Raw genomic sequence first — 19,338 nt, 5'->3', positions numbered from 1 at the left:
TATATATATATATATATATAGCAAAAGAAAAAGGAGGTACATAAGCTTTAAAATATCATATCTTATTAATAATTATAAATAATTCAGCAAAATTTAAGTATTTTACAGCGTTTATTTAATAAAGAATGTACATTTTCTTTCATGACTCCTACATATAAATTCATATATTATTTCGTTTAAATCTAAGCAATTAGCCTCTTCTTTATACATATTTAAAATAGCCAAGCTATTTAATCTTGTCTGTGTCATAGTCGACCTCAACCACGTTTTGAGACGTCTTAAAAGAGAGAAAGATCTTTCACACGTGCAGGATGAACCGGGAATAACAAGCAGCAGCTTAATCAGTTTTATATATTCTGGTATAAACTGATGAATTTTTTTCTTTTAAAAATTTTAAAACATCTTCCAACGATTTAGTATTAAAATCTTTTTTTACCTCATAAAACTTGGGACGTGTCACGCGACACCTGGGTGTCGCGTCGTTTGAAATACGTCCGAGGTCACCCACGGTAAATTAAATGGAAAAGTGGATCTAAAAATAAGCTTTTTTAGACGATAAAATTCAATTAGTTAATTTATTCACCAGCTATTTGTTGCATAAAATAATTTTGAATTTGGTTATGAAGTTATGAACTTTACAAAGCTTCATATACATTTACAGATTCTTAGTTGCTTTAATTTACTATAGCTAATCAGTTTTGTATAAAACCTCTCCTTATGTACAGCCTTACATCTTACGCTATTTTAGATTTTCCGTAGGCGTACATATGTTTTTCTGCGCTTTTCTGCGTGTGGATTTCCCCACCCAAATCGAATATGCGTGGGGAGTTTTCCTTCCATCCCCACCCACTCCGCCGCCCCTGCCTGTATCTTTATTCGGATTCTGCAGATTTCATCGATCACAATGTAAACGAATAGAGATTCTGCACTCGGCTATCAAAAAACGGGAAAATCATTTCCTCATAGGAATGTGGATTTTTGTATGATATGGCTATAGTTTTCTGCAATGATTAAAAATGTGTTTTTAGCAAAATTTTCTCTTTCTTAAAGTCACCACATGGTCCGAGTAAAAAAGCGGACATTCCTTAAACCCCCCCCCCCTTAAAATCCAGAAAAAAGGAAATCAAAAAATATTTTCAAAAATGGAAAAAAACTAAGTGTTTGAAAACAAATTTTTGGAAGGGAAATATTTATAATAGTAGTTCTCGTCAAATAAGTGTCATCGTCTCCGCGGCTATTTGCAGCCCGAGGGACGTAAGGTAGCCACGGAGCGATGGCGCTTATATAGCGAATCCTATTCTTCCTACCAAAGGCGCACCAGCCTCTCAAAAACGCCCGAGGTAGGAAAAAGCATTATGCTTTGCAGGTCCCCCTCGGGCCGCGAAATGGTCCCAAAGACGATATCACTTATCCGACGAAAACTACTCTATTTTTACATGTTTTATAATAGTTTTTAAAGCATTTACATTTGCAAATTTTTCAACTGCATTTGATTACAATTATGTCATGCCAAATCAGTACGGACAACAGATTCCGCTTATCAATCAAAATCAATATACTGAAACCCCATGAGTGAAAATATGCAGTTAACTGTTGCATTTGCGAGGATAGTAAAGAAAAATTTAGAAATTTTTAAAATTTCGCTGGACGATACAACATTTTTATTTGCAGCAAAAAAGGCCTACATTTTATCAGTGCTTGAATGGATATACTCAATTTAAAATTTTTAATTTCAATATTACCATAATTATCGAATATAGATCTTCACAGTTGGCGATGGGAAAGTTCAGAGAGTACTAAGTACAATTGACCTACGATGGTCTGATGTTAGATTTGACGTAACTGTTATAAGAAAACAAAAAAGACTCTGGTATATACTTGGAAGAAAACAATCTAAGAAACGTAGCATTTTGTCTTTACGGCCAATCAATGTAGAAGATAACCTAAAAAATTCGAAAAAGTCGGAAAAACTGTTTTTTTGGCGATAAATACAAAAGTTGATCTCCAATGCAAAAAGGTTCTATGAAGATCTTTTTAAACAACTTATCGATTAGCGTCCAGTAAATCAAGTTCAGATGCGTTAGCGCTAAATAAACTTGAATAAAACACCAACAATATTAGTCGTCTTTTAATTTGTTGATAATTTTTTCTCGAGTGAATTTCGAGATGATATTTGGTGGAATTATGAGTTAGAGGTTCACAAACCTTCAGTAATTTATCTCCGTCAATTACAATTGTAACTTGTCAATTACAACGTTAACGTTGTGTAAGGAGATATTGATCTGAAACTTTTTTAAACAATCAAGGGGTGTTTTCTGCTGAAAGTGCAACAGAATTCAGGTGATAAAAAATTATTTCTTTGGTTTTAGGTGCAAAGAAAAGACTAAATTAGCATTATGAATTGGTGTCGATTCCTTTCGGAAATCAATCGATTAATCAGTTGGTTGCTCATGAAAAATCTCATCCGTACAGATTTTTTTTTTCATGTGTTTTGTAGTACTTGTAATTGTTTTTTTCAAAAATTTTGTACTTTCATTTTTTCGGGAAAATTGTAAAAAAAAGTCCTAAATTGACTTAAAGCAGTAAAAAATAGGTTTAAAAAAGAAAAAAATCACATGATATTTTGGCATAAAAAATCACCTGATATCCTAAAGGAGGGTCTCATTTGAAAATTTAAAGCTTTGACGACACTTAAATGCAAAATGTGGAGTTTTCATTTTTTCTAGGACATATTATTTTTAAGTTATTAATGCAAACATCATTTCCATGCATTTTCCATTAATTTTGACGTTTGGTACCTATACATTATGTATAGGTCGAGGATGACACAGAAATTTTTGCAATTTTTTCAACCTGATAAGCCAGTGCTACAGACTCGCGAATTCGTAAATTCGATTTCCCCAAAGTAACCCGTAATGCTAAAGAATGTTATGTTTATCTGTTCGAAGCGTTTGGTGATCGATTCGGAATATGATGTGTTGAAATACATATAGCGATTTTGTACATCTATATGTACATACGTCGACTCGGATAGTGACTTGTACAAACTTTAATGATAAGTACAAGATATAAGTGTTATAAAGTCGAATTTTCATGAAAAGAGCCGGTAACGCTCCTATGTTTCTTAAATAAAATAAGAAAGTCGCAAAAATTTTTCCCGTGCAGATCCAGCAGGGCCCAAAAATTTTTAGCTAATTTTGGTCTTGGACAATACGAAATAAATGTTTCAAAAATTAAATACCCATTTTTCCTTTCCAGCTCTTCAAATATGCCAGTTTTCGTAGAATTACTCATAATATGTTATGTGACCTACACATGGCTTTTCAATAAAAAAATTCAAAAAAAAAAATCATGAATGATTAGTTTAAAAAGTTTATGTAGGGAAGACAATTGGATACGAAAGAAGAAAAAACAAATGTCATAAGAGTATGTTGATTTTTATTATTTATAAAGGATAAGTTTACATAGATTTATCGAGAAATATTAGGTTGATTTGTTTTCTGAAAGACTAAATGATATTTTAATGACATAAGCAAGTGTTTTTTATGTTATTGATCCTCATTTCTCTTGTAAATGATATAGTGTACGCACAATACCATAAGTATATTTACACATTTATAGTTATCATGTACGATCTTAAATATAGGTGCAATTACTACTTAATAAAAAATTATTTGATACTATCTACTTATTGATACTTAACACGTACAATGGCTGAGTGGCTCCCTCATCACTAAGAATGGCTCAAAAAGATGACAAATGCCTCACAAACTCTTTACTGAATGACAATGGAGTTTGACAAATTTTAACACGTATGATTTGATTCCATACTATGCATCAATATTATCTTGCAACTTTTTTATTTATTCAAAGTTTTCTTGGGAAGTTGAAATTTTTCCACGCCATTGTTATTAAATTTTGACTTTTTCTCTTTTTCCTATTTTATTATTTATCAACGCATAATAGTCGTCGATTTTTTGAAGATAATTTTTCGCTCATCAGATACGTCAATGAACTTTTATTTTTTTCTGTAACCGTAACGTTGCTCAAAAGTGTAGCTCTTAATCTTCATTGCTACTAATTTTTTAATATTTTTAGCTGTATCGTATCAGACATATTCCACACAGGTCCTTGGAAATATCCTAAATATCAATAATCAGGAAATTGGTTTATCCGTGTTATTAATTGTCTGTCTCTTTCCATTCTAATTACAACTGGAATCGATAAACAATCATAGTTTTTGTCACAAACGCTGTAATTTTAATTTTATATGCGTGCACCGAATTTAAATCATATGAGGGCCACAACAGCAATTTCCATTAACTATATCATTATAGTGAACAATGTGATATGTTATGACATACATTACAACAATTTAATATCAAAGTTATGAGAATTAATTTTATTCTAAGTAACAGTCTTTTTGGCTAATCTTTAATAACAATAAAAACTTGTCCTTTTTCACGCACTCGCAAAATTAACATTGATAATTACTTATATTACTATATCTTAGATATTTCTTGCAATGTGAAAATGCCCTATGCTTACAGATGAAAACTGCCGTATCGCAGTTTCATAAAATTCATATTTATTTATATTTACCTCCATAATTCTTAAGTAATTTTTCTAACTTGTCTTGAAGCTGCTATAGTTATTTTTCGACTGATTTTTTGAACATCAATTGTTCTGCATACAATATGCATAATATTTTGCACAAGTTCCAATCGGTTTCTTAGTATAATGCAAATTCAAGTCATTAACTTAAAATTATATCGTAGATTTATACATCTCTTTCGATTTTAAAATGTTTTACTTTGCAAAGGATTTAAAAAAAAGTATTTTACACGCACGTACTTAGAAGCTAATATTTTTATACATGAAACTTAATATTGATATGAGGAAATAAAAATAAATATTTACAACGAAAACTGGATGAACAATATATAATATGATAAAATCTTCGGAAATGTAAAACGTAGTAGCTCAAAAAACAATTACTTCATTTTAAAAAATAAAAATTTAGTATATTCTTGTCAAAATGATATCTAAGTAAAATTGTTGATATAAAGTCATAAGATGTAAAATTTCATAAGTACACACACAAGCGTATACTGATAATTCATCAAAGGTTTCAGGTAAAAACCTTCGAAAATTATAAGAAATCAGAACAAAATAACAATATTCTTATACTTTTTCATTTCAAGTTTGATTTAACTTGACCCAAGAGAAATTTTTTCATTGTAGGCTTGCTTTATTACATGAATGACAAAAAATTTTCTTTAGCGAATCGTAATAACTTTTACATGTGTTAATTGTTTAACTTTTCACTTACAAGTGGAAGTCAGTTAAAATCTCAATAACGTTGTATACATCATAGACTTTGAAATGTAGTCATACATGAGCCCGTATCTTTATTATTCTAACAAACACACTTATAGATTTATCAGATCAATTTTCACATAATTTTTTAATAAGCCGTTACATCATAATATATACAAACTTAAAAAAAAAAAAACTTGCTCGTTCTGTAAAAATCTCACTTTTGTGTTAAACTAAAAACAAACAATAAAAAAAACTTGTTTGGTTCTGTTTCTTCTTGTCATAGATTTAATCAAGTTTGTATTTATCTTTAAAAATATACTCTTTACCGGCACTGCAGAAAGTTAGAAACAATCCGAACACTACTTTTGTTCAATTATTCTGTATCAATGTCTTGATAGAAAAGTACATGTCAAAAACTAACAGAATAGATATCAGTCATAAGAAGTAAACAAATGTACATATGCGTATGTACATGTATGTATAGGAATAAAATGCTTATAAAAATTATAAAAGATGAAAATTTTTCATACTAATGCATCATCAACTTTACTTTCTTTTTACGAAAAGCACTTTATATTTTTTCCATTTAATTAGTGTCCATCTAACGATATTATTTTTATTATTAAAATTACCACTACTACTATCACTAGTATGTGATTATTATTATTACTATTATTACGATGGTTGTTAATAACAATTTATCTCATTAAAAAAATAAATATGATCTTAGAATGCAAGACTCTGATATAATAGATAAATGAATAAATTACATTTGAATCAAAATAACGAACACTTTTTTTGAGATGTACAATGTAAAGAAAAATAAATCCTTTCAACGAGATGCTATTGTTTATCATTCCTGTGCTGGTAATATTTTTATGCTCATCAAACTGGTCTCAAAAGGAGATTAATTGTTGCTGTGCTCTATTTGTTGAAATTGAAGTACTAAACAAAATTAGAAGAATAAATTAAAAACTTATAGTTCTAAAACAAGGAAGAATTTTTTGGTGGCAATAAATTTTTAAATAAACTTTAAATCAAACCCCATGAAAATTAGTAATAAATTTAATTACGTTAACAAAATTTAAAAATTAGATGCGTGATTTTTCTGTACTGCAGCGTAAATGTATGGGGAATTTGATAATATTAAAATTGTTGCTTCGTTTCTTCATGATTTAGAAATGTTTGTAACAATAAAAAGTAAAAAAGGTACTATTTTTGTTTACATTTAAAAATAATAAAAATGTTTCAGAATTAGGGTTGATAATTAAGTTATAAACTGGTTGATAAAAAAACTTGTGCAGAAAAATCAAATTTAATGCACGTTGATAGTTGTTGCAATGTAATCTGTAAGTATTGTTTTGTAAAGTATACATGTTAAAAATGTGTAATTGGTATATAAAAGAAGTACTTTATGATGCAGTGAAAAAATTTTGCGCCAGCTTTGTGAAAGTAATTAAGTTTAATTTTTTAGTTAACGAAGAGAAAATTTGAATTGTTCTGATAAAAATAGAGAAAACAAGCCACGTGAAAGATCACAGACATATATGAAGAGAAAAATAAGAATTAAAAAAAAATTCCGTATTTTCCCTCTGATTGCACTCACTAATTGTTACGCTTAATAATTCACGTGGAATACTTACATTTAATCACTAATAATCTACAATCGTAAAAATACTTATACTTAAAAATTTCATAATCACCATTAATTAGAAAAATTCATATAGCTTCAAAAAAATATGTTTAACTAACAAATACAATGTAATAATGTTGATTAACATTTCTACAGCTCTCTTATTCTTTATAAAATAATATGTTTCATCATATTAGCAACATTACTTCACGTAAATTGTGTATGTATGTTTCTCGTTTTTCAGATTCAAAATAATTGTGTTGATGATAATATTAATGATGACCAATAACAATCAACATCATAATAATAGTAATACTAATACTACTAATAATTATGATAACAACAATAATAATAATAATAATAATAATAATAAATACCCACTACTACATATACATACGACATTGTAGATAAAAATCAGAGACTCTAATCAGTGTGAGTTTCATACAGAAACGAATCCTCCAACGGCACACAACTGCATAATACATATTATTCACTACATGTATGCATATGAAGACAATTAGCTGCGGTCTGTTGCAATAACGTGAGCGTATATGTACAGTGAAACGTGTTTTAAAATTTACTAGTTAATACGTGAATATTAACAACATATAATGGCATAAATTGAAAATATCATTGACTAACTAATTATATTAAATTATATAAAAATCAGTCAATGAGCTGAATAATTAGTGATTTTACTTCTTTAAGTGTTGATAATATTCCAACGTATGTCGGAGTTGGAAAAATTTTTTTATAAAACAAGTGATCAAAATGAGCAAAGTAAAGTGACTAGCTGTAAGAGTAGAATTAGATTTATACGTTTCATGCTCTCCACAGTATAGAATTAGAAGTTATCAAAAAATGCTCACCAGAGGATCGTACCGAGATGACCTGGCCTTCATCAACAAATAGATCGAATAATTATAACGTGTATGATATACATCCACGTCAATTACACATAGTACGTATATTGTAAAATTTTTTTTTTTTTTTTTCAGTTATAAAGTGTACGTCGAGAAATACTGGTCTCCTATTGAAAAAAAATGCCACTTGGCCATTGCTTGTCTTCATACGCACAATACTTTATTAATATTTATATCCCTTTGAGTCAAGTATCAGTGACAGTTTAAGTTTCCTATGCATAAATATACATATATATGCACTCAAACCCATACATTCGCACATACATACGCGCGTTTTATGGAAATATGAACGTAATTATTCATGAGAGGAGCGGTGATAAAAGACTAAGTATACAGTGTGTATATACTGATATGTGTATGCGCGATCAACCGATGACCATTAAAAGTCAACTCATGCATATGTGTGAGTAAAGGGGCGTGTGTGTGTTTGCGTGTACTAGTTGCATCGAAGCGTACACTGACACCGGTGAACTCGGCTTACAAGACTACGTTGCGAGAAGAAGGGCTCCGCCGTGCCGTGTGGCCACCCGATTCAGGGAGCCCGTGCGAACTTCTATTCTCCGTCTGGGCGAATAGAACTCCCTGGTATGTAACACCGTTAAGCTCCATACTGACTACGAGAGAGTTTTCGTTACCATCACCTGAAACAAATCGAATCGGTACTTGTCAACATGGCATCCTGGAATTGGGAACAACGCCATTTGGGCACAGTTTTTGCTTGTTTTCATAATTGTACATGTACATGTACTTTTTGTTTTGTTTTGTTTTTTTTTTTTTTTTTTTTACAGCAATTTTGACAAACTATTATACATGATTGTCACAAGAAAAAACAGACTCTAAATATTCTACAACTGGATACGAACCGATGACCCTCAAAGTTTCTCCCATTAGGAACAAAGCTCGAATTAATTGTAATGCTTGTAATTGGGAAACGAGTTTGTTTGACAATCCGCGTAAACTCTCTATTGCTTATTTTCGTAGGACAAGTAACTCTGCAAGCGTTGGAGTGGAGTTTAACTTAAAAACGGCGAAAGTAACCCTGAAATGCGAGCCCATTTCTTGGATTAAAAGTATAAGCAACGTTGTTTTACCTCTGTTTGTGATCTTAATGTGTGTGTTGGGCTGAAGAGGACCGCCGTTGGCCTCGTGGGGGGTGTCCTCGGCGTTGTCGGAGACCGAAACCGGCTCGGCAGCACGACGGGGCCGCTTGGCCGATACCAGGGCGGTCGGGGACGAGTCATGCTCCATTTCACGCTTGATGGCCACGCCGCTGCCGGCGTGCGAGGGGTTCGGGCTGGTTTGTCCGTGCGAGGAGACGCTCGAGGAAGACCTGCGGGTTTTCAAAGGGTATTTTAGCGCCAATCGTCGATGGAACCGTGTGGAAATGCCACACATTAATAATAATAGTAATATATGATGAGCAGATGCACTAATGCACAGATTGACACAGCGCACTGAGAGAAGGATTTTTTTACTATCAACACACACGTATGTAGACAGAAAATTAGTTTACAATATGTTCTTTATAACTTTTTTAATTTTAACTGCACACAGACGGCATATTTATAGTTAACATGCCATATTTATTTTGAACACTGCTATACATATACATATAATATTATTTTTTTTATTTCTTTGTGGTTCATCCCCTTTTACTACTCTGATATCATTAAAACAATATGTTATGCAATGATAATACAACAAGATTATACGTAAAGTCTCTCTATTTTATGTACACATTTTTATCATGGCAAAATATCAATATTTCAACTGCTGTTACAATACGTATGGTTTCAGGATGCATATTATACGTAAGTTAATAGCTAACATGCGAAGATAATATACTAACAAATCCTCTCAGTGCGAGAAAGGATTTCATGCAAAAATCAACCGATACGAAATGCTTTTCGTTTCAATTATTTCAGCCATACATCTTCATTTCGTAACGGCATGGTTTTCGCCATACAAGCGTCATCATCGGGGCTATTCTGCGGTGACGGAAGGGTAGCCCCGAATTGGATGACACTTGGGTGGCGAACACTATATTTTTTTAAACGTCCAAACGTTCCAATTTTCATTTTGTAAATGGAGACGTGTTGATCATAAAGGAGAAAAGAAAAGTGTGGGATGCAACGTGGAGTCGGGGGGAGGAAGTGGCACTACTCACTTGATGCCCAGATCGAGGGCCTCTCGCTGCGGCTCGGGGCTCTCGAGGTGGACGAGGGGCGAGCGCGAGGCCGTCCGCGGCGGGGAGGCTGCCTGGATCGGGTAGCCGAGGCTTGCCTGGACGTTGCTGGTGTAGAAGTTGTTCCAAATGTTGAAACGCGACATCTCGAACTGGAGAGCGGCTTGCTCGCGGGTCGGGGACGACCGTTGTGGCTGCGGTGACTCGCTGTCCCCCCTCGATGGCGTCGTCACTGAGCGCCTGAAGTCGCGCTGCAGCTGCTTCATGAACTCGTTGAACATCTCCGGGGCTATACCTGTTTCAACACGTACCACACGTATATTACTTTTTGCATCGTACATAACTACTCGCTTCTCCTTTTTTTTTTTCATCGATTTCCATGCCGGTTTGTTTCAAGCATGTATATTTAGGACTTTGAATGGAAATTATCGGGACAATCAGGGAAGGCGTTTTCGATACTCAACGTGCAGACTTTTGCGGCTGGGGTAACATGTTATTGGTAGATACAGACGGCTAGGGTATTATACATTGGTACATAGACGAGCTGCAGCTAGCACCGTCACTAAAATATTTCGCTGTTTTTTTTTGATTTTATGAAATTTTCATTCGATAACGATTTCATGGTGGTTCTTCAATTTTAAAGATGAAAAAAGTTAAAAAGAAATTGACTTGGTCGATTGAGATAAAACAGATAACCTGGCGAAGTTGAGCAGCTAAGAACTCTGGGATGAAAATGAAAAAATTATACTTCAAGCTCGGATTTTTTTGCTCGTGGCTATAAATCGGCCAGACTTTTATCAGCATCCTTTTTAACTAAAAAATGTATATACGAAAGGGATATAAAAACCAAAACTGGGGAGAAAAATGTCCTTTGTAATTAAGGATGAGCATAAAGCATAAAAAATTAGAAAGTATAGTATTGAGGAGTATAGAAGCTTCGCGAAAATACGAAATTGAATGGTTCAAGCATAGTAAAGGTTGAAAAACACCGGTTCAAAAGGCTAGAAGCTAACTGGACTGGCAAATGTAGAAAATGACGCAACCCTCGGTGTACCACGACAAACCTAATGAGTGAATGATGTGAAAGCGAGTACTTGAGCGTGGAATCGGCGGTACTGACCTGCGTTCGGTAGCTGCATCATACCGGGCTGCTGGGGGTGGTGCGGGTGGTGCGTGAGGGGCGCGTGGGCGGCGCTGCCGTTGTGCAGAGCTTGGTGCTGGCCACCGGCGGCGGCCGCTTGCTGAACGGCGGTGACAAGTGACAGGGGCGACAGTTGGCCGTGCAAGTGGGACGCGAGGCTGTTTGGGGTGTGCGCGCTGCGCTGGTGGCCGAGGGCCTCGTGCATGGGCGTGCCCGGGCCCCCGTTCGTCCCGTAGGCCCCGTAGTTGCTCCGCCGGCCCTCCCGTTTGTTACCGTCAATGGCCACTTGCAGCTCGTCCGGCGTCGAGAGGTTCTTCTTCGCGCACTCGTACGGGTACAAGTACTTCATGTATCTGCAACATTCGCAAACATTCGTCATCAATTCACACTTCATCTCCATTACTTTTTGTTTCTCACTTGAAACACCTATTGTTTATATCAACCCTATACTTGAAGACGATTGCATATTGCTGTGCGTAATTAAAGTAGCACTCTAGTTTTGGTTTTTCGTGGTAAGATCACGCGATTGGTGGAAAAAAAAAAAAAAAAAAAACGTTAATTGAAATACGTGACATTTCTTTGCCTCATACCGTGCTTAATTTGATTTTTATCATAAATAACGAAAACTGAAAAAGAAAAATGTTCCAAGCGAGTGTTACTCACAAATGGTACACGTAATCATTGCGAGTGTGTATACTTACTGAGTTCGCAACGTGAAAGCAGCCGAGGTGATGCTCGAAGGGAGGTGAAGGCCTTTGATGATTTCCTGCCAGAGTTTTTTGTTGATGACGTCGACGAGGCCACCGCGAGCGATCACCAAGTTGTACAACTCGTACAAGTCGAGCACTGACTTGGCCATTATTGGTAACCGATTGATTGGCGAGCCTGCAATAAATGAACAAACATTCCCTTTTAACACTTTGAAACACCCAGACACGTCAAAAATCGATTTCAATGGAGTTAAGGTTTTTCAGGGCATGATGAATCCAGAAAATTTTTATCCATACTCATGGATTGCCAACCGATTGAAACACATGAGCTAACCTGCAGAATCATTTACCAAGTAGTTCAAGTTGATCCGAGTGACCCCCAGTTAATGGCTTAAGATATACATGCTAGCTAGCGTACCGTACTTGGGTAGTCGATACCAGAAATATATACAAGTAAATTTAAAATTATCAGATTATAGATAGGGTGCATGGAGTTAAAACGATGTAATGGTTGTACTTAATAACGATTAAAAATCTTGATCCATTTTTGGATGAAAGTGCTCGCTTCTTGTGAGGTAAAATGCACTATTCACATATTCGCATAAGTGCCGAAAAAAAGTACTAAAGTGGAATTGTCCATGAAAATTTTGATTTAACTTGACTTTGAATCAATCACCCCCGCTCTTGGCTCAAAAATACCGCCGTAAACAATATACGTTGACACGACAGACGCAAGTGCACACGTACGCGCATATTCAGAGAAAAAGAAGAAAAAGAGCACGAGGCGCGGCACTTTGGGACGTGATTATGACTTTTCTCGGTAAGACGTTCAATCAGCAGTTATTCTCGAAATAGCCGTCAAAGACGTTGTTACTATTCCTTTTTTTCTTCCGTACTCTCACCGGAAGATTGCCGTGGCTCCTCCAGTCGGACACCGATCGACCGCGACGCTGCAACGCCCATCCCACCGCGCTTTTACGATACCTCCCCAAACGTCGGCTGTCCGTGGTTTTGGCATCGGGCACTGAAATGCTCGCGCGGATCAAAACTTGACTGCGTATGACCGTACTTGTGTTGCAATGTTACCGAGTACTTTGTTTCCAGGTGGTACAAAATACCAATTTTAAGGCATACTTGGTAATTTTCATCTCAAAAATTCAAAAAGCTCAATTTTTACACCTGCCTGTCTTGAAGGAAAAATTATCTCATCCACTGCTTATAAGAAAAGTATCCTTGCCTCCGGCTCGCGATAAAATTGTTTCCTCGTAAGCAGCCGATGGGATTTTCGGCCGATAGAAATGCGTATAATTAAAAAATTTGAAATTGTTATACCAAGAAGTCTGGTTGTATATACGAAGATTTGCCTCAACGTCAGGTACATGCAGTTGGGTGACAACTGGTTTGCATTCACATACGAGGATGGAAGATCGTGGAGGTGGAAACAAACACTAGAGTATATAATATATATGTCCTATAAAGCCTGTATAATACATCCTCAGCTGGCCTCTTTTTACCATTTCAATCACTTGCACGAATTGTGTAAGCGCGAGATTTTCCGAGCAATTTTTAGTGCGAAAAATAATTGTATTTTCCCATGTACAGTGGGCAACATAATTTTTGTTGATGCCAGCAATGAAAGCAAATAAACAATGTGGGAGCAATTTCTCGCGAGGTACGTTACGAAAACGGAGGGGAAGTGAAGAGGAGTTACAGTAATGACATTGGCGTTGCGAGCACGCAAGCGATGGGTAAAGGGGACGCGCCGCGCGTAAAACAGGTATACATTCGTGGCATTCATTAAAACCGAAGCGAGAAAAAGATGGGGTATACAACATACCCTACGACGGTGAAGGGAAAATAAAAATCAAGAGGAAGAATTCAGCTGCAGTCGAAAAAGATCGAGACCAAGTTGGGTAGGCTTATACCAATTACCGTGGGCAACCCTATTACCGCGGGGATTGTAAGAGAGGCGCTGATTACTTGTTGAAAAAAGTACTTGTGGGTAAAAAATATAATTCAAATAACGTAAATTAAGATGGGACGGAAATATAAATGTATCCATTATTAAGCTACACGTAATAATTTATTTACCATGGATACGGTACTAGATATCACCAGCATATGTATCGGTTGAACGTGCTACCGCGGTGAGCCAAACCCGTGGGTAAAATATGATCCACATTTTCGTGCCTTACAACGTTGATTGCAGTAAACGTGGCTAATCATATAACGTAAGCAAATTGAAAATCTGGAGATAAAGATAACAAAGTATTCAGGAAATTTATTTTATGCAAATATCCTCGTTGCGTTAATTATATAGGTAAGCATCAATTGTTTTTTCATATATGCACCATGATAGGAGAACTGAGATTGCTTTGTAAGCCAATACTCTATAACTTGATTCATAACTCGACTGCAGTTGAAAGAATACAATAATTTTTTTACAAAAACTTGCTTTTTGCATACTGGCCGTTATTTTATTTGACTTACGTTTGTCCAGGGTGGTAAAAAATTCAAGTAATGAAAAAAAACCGTAAAAGCGCTTTTCTACTAATTTACCAAACAAACATTTTATGTGTAGTTGGTAGCAGATTTTCTGCACGTGCATGAAATGCGTACTGGATCCAGCAGAGTGATAGATAGGGCAAGCTATAAAAGCTAATCTAGCGCTCACGACATTAAGTACTAGCAAAGAGAACTGACGGAAGAAAGAAAGATCGAAGAGGAAGAAAACACGTGGGTTGTACACGAATAGACCAATAATATATATATAATATACCTACGTATGTGGGAGGGAGGGAGGGAGGGCGATCGAGAGAGCCGGTGCAGCAGCTACAATGTGCCTCGTAATCTCGTTAGGGGTTATTCGCGGAAATATTGAAGTAATTTACGACGCGTCGCGAAGAGTTAAACAGTTTATGTATATTCCGCCGGGCCCGAAAGAAAGTCTTTTAGCCTTTTACGCGCTCTCTACCTCCGGCGCGTCCAAAGAAGCCGAGTCCTGACAGGTTTTACGAGCCAAGAGACGTCTCTGATGTACCTCATCGCGATGCTCGCGCGGCTGCAGAAAGACAGACCCGTGCACATGTCGCTGCGCTTTGCCATTCCTCTTTTTATTATCATCACATTACTTTTACATTAATCATAATGTGCGTGCGAGTGCTCGCTCCTCCTTTACGCCGTCCACTATCATTTTCAGTTGTGCAACGCGTGAGACATTCGCGACAAGAGAATACCTACAGCCTCGATGCATTTTCCCTAAAATCAAAATATTATTCGATTGCTTGTATAGGCACGGAAAGTTGAACTCTGCGTACTCCTGGGAAGGGTAAACCCTGGAACAAGGAGTACTTCCGCTCCATTTGATCGAGTAGTCATGGTGATCTCGAAAATTACTCGCACGTGGTGAAAATATTGTCCACACAGATGGAGATGACGGGGTGCGCCAGGAATGGGCTCTTGGTTGCTTTTGACACGCTTGATTTTGTTTTACGGTAGAGGAGACGAACGAGGAGGCGCAGCAGCGCTGGGGGCCGGATGAAACGGCGCCGCAACTTTGTTAGCAACTCACAGCCTTACATAGCCAGTCGCCGCTGCCGCGACCGGAGAATCGATTTTATAACGTTCGATTATGAATTTGGAGATGTTTGAGGGAAGATCGGCCTCCCTGGCTATGCTCGCTCGTATCTCATGTTTTTTTATGTACTATCATAATTCAGATTACGTGGCTCGGCCGATGCGCCATCACCTCCGAATCGCTCATCGCCTGTGCGCGTGTGGCTATCCGTCCCTATAATACACGTGCGTTGTCTCAGCCACGAAACTTTGTTTCGTTTGGTTTCGTTTTACGACTTTATCGAATGATCGTAAAATCATGGAGCCACGCGTATACGGAATTGCTGCCTTTTTTTCAATAAATTTTGCTTTATATGAACCGACGACTCTCAAATTCACAACAGAACAATAAAACTCCATAGCACTGAAATTTAATCCGAAAATAATAAAATTAAAAAAAAAAACATTTGATGAAGCGTTTCTCCATAAATAAGGGACCCAAGGAATTTCTCTCGTCGTTTTGCTTCTGCCCACCACGACGGCGGTATTATATCCATCGAAAAAAAAATGTAAATGATGCACGATGTTTGGTGAAATTTGGGGTTGACGCAAAGAACGCGCAGGAAGTGAACTACAAAAAAAAAAGGATCGTGATAATTTAATCATAATAAGTCTACTGACTAAACAATAAATTTTACATTTGGCTCTATTGGCTAAGATCGACGCACAGTACTGCATCACAAGTGGCTGTAGATCATTACTTTGGGTTTCAGCATCAGCAGTATGTTGACATGCAATCGTATTTCAAAATATATTGAAATAAAATTTTTCGCTTCCTGGAGTTGAGAAAAATAGCAATCGACACTGCAGGTGCAAACTTGACCAGAGAAATCGTATGAAAATCTTTTGGCTTTATGCCTTTATCCAATTCCTGCAAAAATGGCGAATTCGCCACAGATGAGCGTACCTGCCCTTTGAGGGAACTCTGCGATCGCCCGAAGGGCCACTGGAAGGCACTTAAATGTGGCGAATCATACCTGATGTCCTATACCGAAGGCGCAATGAACGTCCAAAGATCACAAAAAAAACCCAAAGTAGAAAAACTACGACTAGCTCTGCACCTCGGGGCGTTTTCCGTGACGTGGAAATATAGAGCTCTCCAACTGTAACCATACAGCAGTCCCTCGGGCCCAGGCAGTGGATGGCACTCCTGTGACGAAAACTCTAATTCAAATACCGCTGATGCCCAATAAGTCTGGATTTATATGATCACGATTATCGGCAAACAGTGGGGTAACACAACCGTGTATAGCCCCCCTCTGGCGCTTGGCGACCCTTGCCTCCACGTAACGCTTGGAAAACATAACAACGCGTGTATACACTTGTTGCGCGTTGGGTGGTGGTGGTATATACCTATACGATTTGTAGATATAGGCAGCAGCCTGTCCTCCCGCAATCAAACGATCGAGCCTCGGTGTCGGCCATACCGGCCAACCCCTCTGTTCGCCCTTCTGGCGTGGTATTCGTCGTACCCCCGCGTGGAGGCTGGCCCGCGAGGGCAGGCGGTGCTTCTCCCCCGTCCAATGGACGCCGCTTCTTCCACGGCTTTTCTCCAGCTCTTGCTCACTGGAGCTTTCCTGCTCAAGAAAATGAGCAATGTGAACTCGTATCAACTTTTCAAGCGATTTTCAGTATCTTCGTGGGGGGTCAAACAAACCGGCACTTGTAAATTTAGTACAATAGGCTTTTACCTTGTCTGCATCTGCGTCACTAACTTTCGGGGGGGGGGGGGTGATTTGGGGTTTCAATCTGAATCTAATGTAAAAAAAGTCTGGTGCAAATATGTTCCGGTTCGCCGATCGAAAAAAATCTACTTTCACAGCAGAGCTGTACATTGTCAATGCTTCCAACACTCGTGAATGGGCGTTTAGTTGCAGGCAGATCTAGCACGAGATGAGATAAACAGGCCAAAATTGAGAGTGTAACGTACGTACCCTGTACCTACACTTGATGGCGCGGACCAAAGTATAGACGAGCGCGCTTGCACTTACACACATGTTATTAGTGCACTTGCCGATACCGTGGCGCTTTGATGTGACGTTTGGCGCGCGCTCGCGGATGTATATACCCCCCCGCTTTGAACGCACCAAGCTCTTTTACCGCGTACTTATACTCGAGTGTTCTTTATTATTTTCCGGGCGCCTCAAAGGCTCGCGACTCTCTCGCACGATCGGACGGCCCCTCCGGCTCCCCTCGCCCGCGTCGCTTTGATGCCGAGCACAATGTTGTCCGTGGCTTAACGCGTCAGTCATCCCGAAACTCCCTTAACGCCAACTCTGATACACGGGCACGCTCTTTTGAGCTCCACGGTACGACAATCTCACGAGCCTCTTTACGACATTTCAACCGTACACTTGTCTCCCACGCACGAGTACATACAGTACAACCGTACGGGTGTAACTCTTCCTCGTAACATCATTGATGTATACATTATTATTATATTAACAGCTCCGTCGTTGATGATAATTAAAAAAAAAAAAAAAATGTTATTGTTATTGTATAGTTATCCAAATGGGGGGGACGGGGGTAGACAGCCCGGAGAAAGGACCGTGTACGGAAGATGGGAGGATGCATTTTTATACATCGGCATACATCACGAGCCCCCCCAAAGCAATCGGCGCGCCGTGAAATATTAATAAGCAAATTAGCTCGGACTCGGTGGCGAGAGAGCCCGGCGGGATCTCGAGCATCCGCGCATCGCGCACTTGCTCCCCCTCCTCTCTCTCTTCCCGACGCCTCGTAATTCACTCCTCTCGGGCCACGGCGAACGCGCGGAGAAGCACCCCCTTCCTCCCTCACCCTTTGGTTTCACGTACACCTACACCTTGTGCCCCCCCCCCCCTCGTGGCTGTTGCGACGGGTTCTTTAATATCTCGCTCGATCGGTTATTCATTCGATTCGCGAGCGACTCACTTTTTCAACCCGCGCAATAGTTTCGAGGCATGAACATAGCACTCGTTAAATTTTTATTCAAATGTCCCTAAAGACTATAGGAGCAACCGTAACCCCATGAAATAATAACTTGACTTTGTCTTGTATGGTTGAGGCTGTCTTTCGGTATGAAATACTTACAAGAACTCAAATTTCAGTCGAGCTACTTGAATTGACAGCATCAAGTAATGACATACAATTTTACACGTTTGCTAGTGTGAGAGGGCACCTTTGATAGTTTTGTATTTTGACGAAAAGCTCTTTTCATGTATGGGTTTGCATTTTTACACGTACAAAGGAAGCGACAAACATAATTTTTTATGAGTACTCCACCTGCTCTATAAATTCAAGTGTGAATTCGATTTTATGAAATATATGAAAGAAAGCAGTATCCGATGGTAAACACATTTTCAAGGATTCTTGTATTTTTGTATTCTGCCAAGTCCACACTGATGTTTGTAAATCATGTCGATTTTCGGTGCAGGGGGCTAAAAACTTCGGACACACAAATGAAAGTAATATTAATAATTTCTTTAAAGACTATCTCTATCGTAAATCGTAATTTCAACTTGTACATACATTTTATGAAATTTCCGAAAATGTTTTTCAGAAAGCACGAATAAAAAGGTGTCGCGCTGTTACATTGAGTAAGCTCTCGTTGTTACGTAACCGCATAAGTTTGGCATCGCAGCAAACGAGGCGAGGTGAAAGAAAAAAAGGAAAAAAAGTGGCAAGTTATTTATCGCAGCTCGCATTTACGTGCCAACGTCTGCTCCACGTCGAACACAGGCATTAGAGAAATTCGTAGCGCGCTCGACCGGTAGCCTGGCTCGTGGAGGGGGTGCGCCTCATCCAGAAACCCTCGACGGCTGACAGCG

The 19,338-nt window shown here is 37.8% G+C and overlaps 1 protein-coding gene across 1 annotated transcript in view; it reads right to left on the bottom strand.

Annotated features, from left to right (window-relative positions):
- Positions 1-3,459: 3,459 nt before the first annotated feature.
- Positions 3,460-19,338, bottom strand: part of retn (retained) — a 235,773-nt gene continuing 219,894 nt past the window's right edge. The window contains exons 5-9 of the mRNA XM_089589952.1: positions 11,906-12,089; positions 11,184-11,557; positions 10,046-10,358; positions 8,970-9,208; positions 3,460-8,519 (exon numbers count right to left, since the gene is read on the bottom strand). Of these exons, the coding sequence (XP_089446078.1) occupies positions 8,356-8,519; positions 8,970-9,208; positions 10,046-10,358; positions 11,184-11,557; positions 11,906-12,089 (1,274 nt within the window). The 3' untranslated portion in view covers positions 3,460-8,355. The remainder of the gene's footprint in view (positions 8,520-8,969; positions 9,209-10,045; positions 10,359-11,183; positions 11,558-11,905; positions 12,090-19,338) is intronic.

Source organism: Copidosoma floridanum, unplaced genomic scaffold, assembly GCF_036245765.1.
Source record: "Copidosoma floridanum isolate Cflo_tuat_1 unplaced genomic scaffold, Cflo_Japanese_pri ptg000011l, whole genome shotgun sequence".
Lineage (NCBI taxonomy): Eukaryota > Metazoa > Arthropoda > Insecta > Hymenoptera > Encyrtidae > Copidosoma > Copidosoma floridanum.
This window is presented reverse-complemented; position numbering and strand designations above follow the sequence as displayed.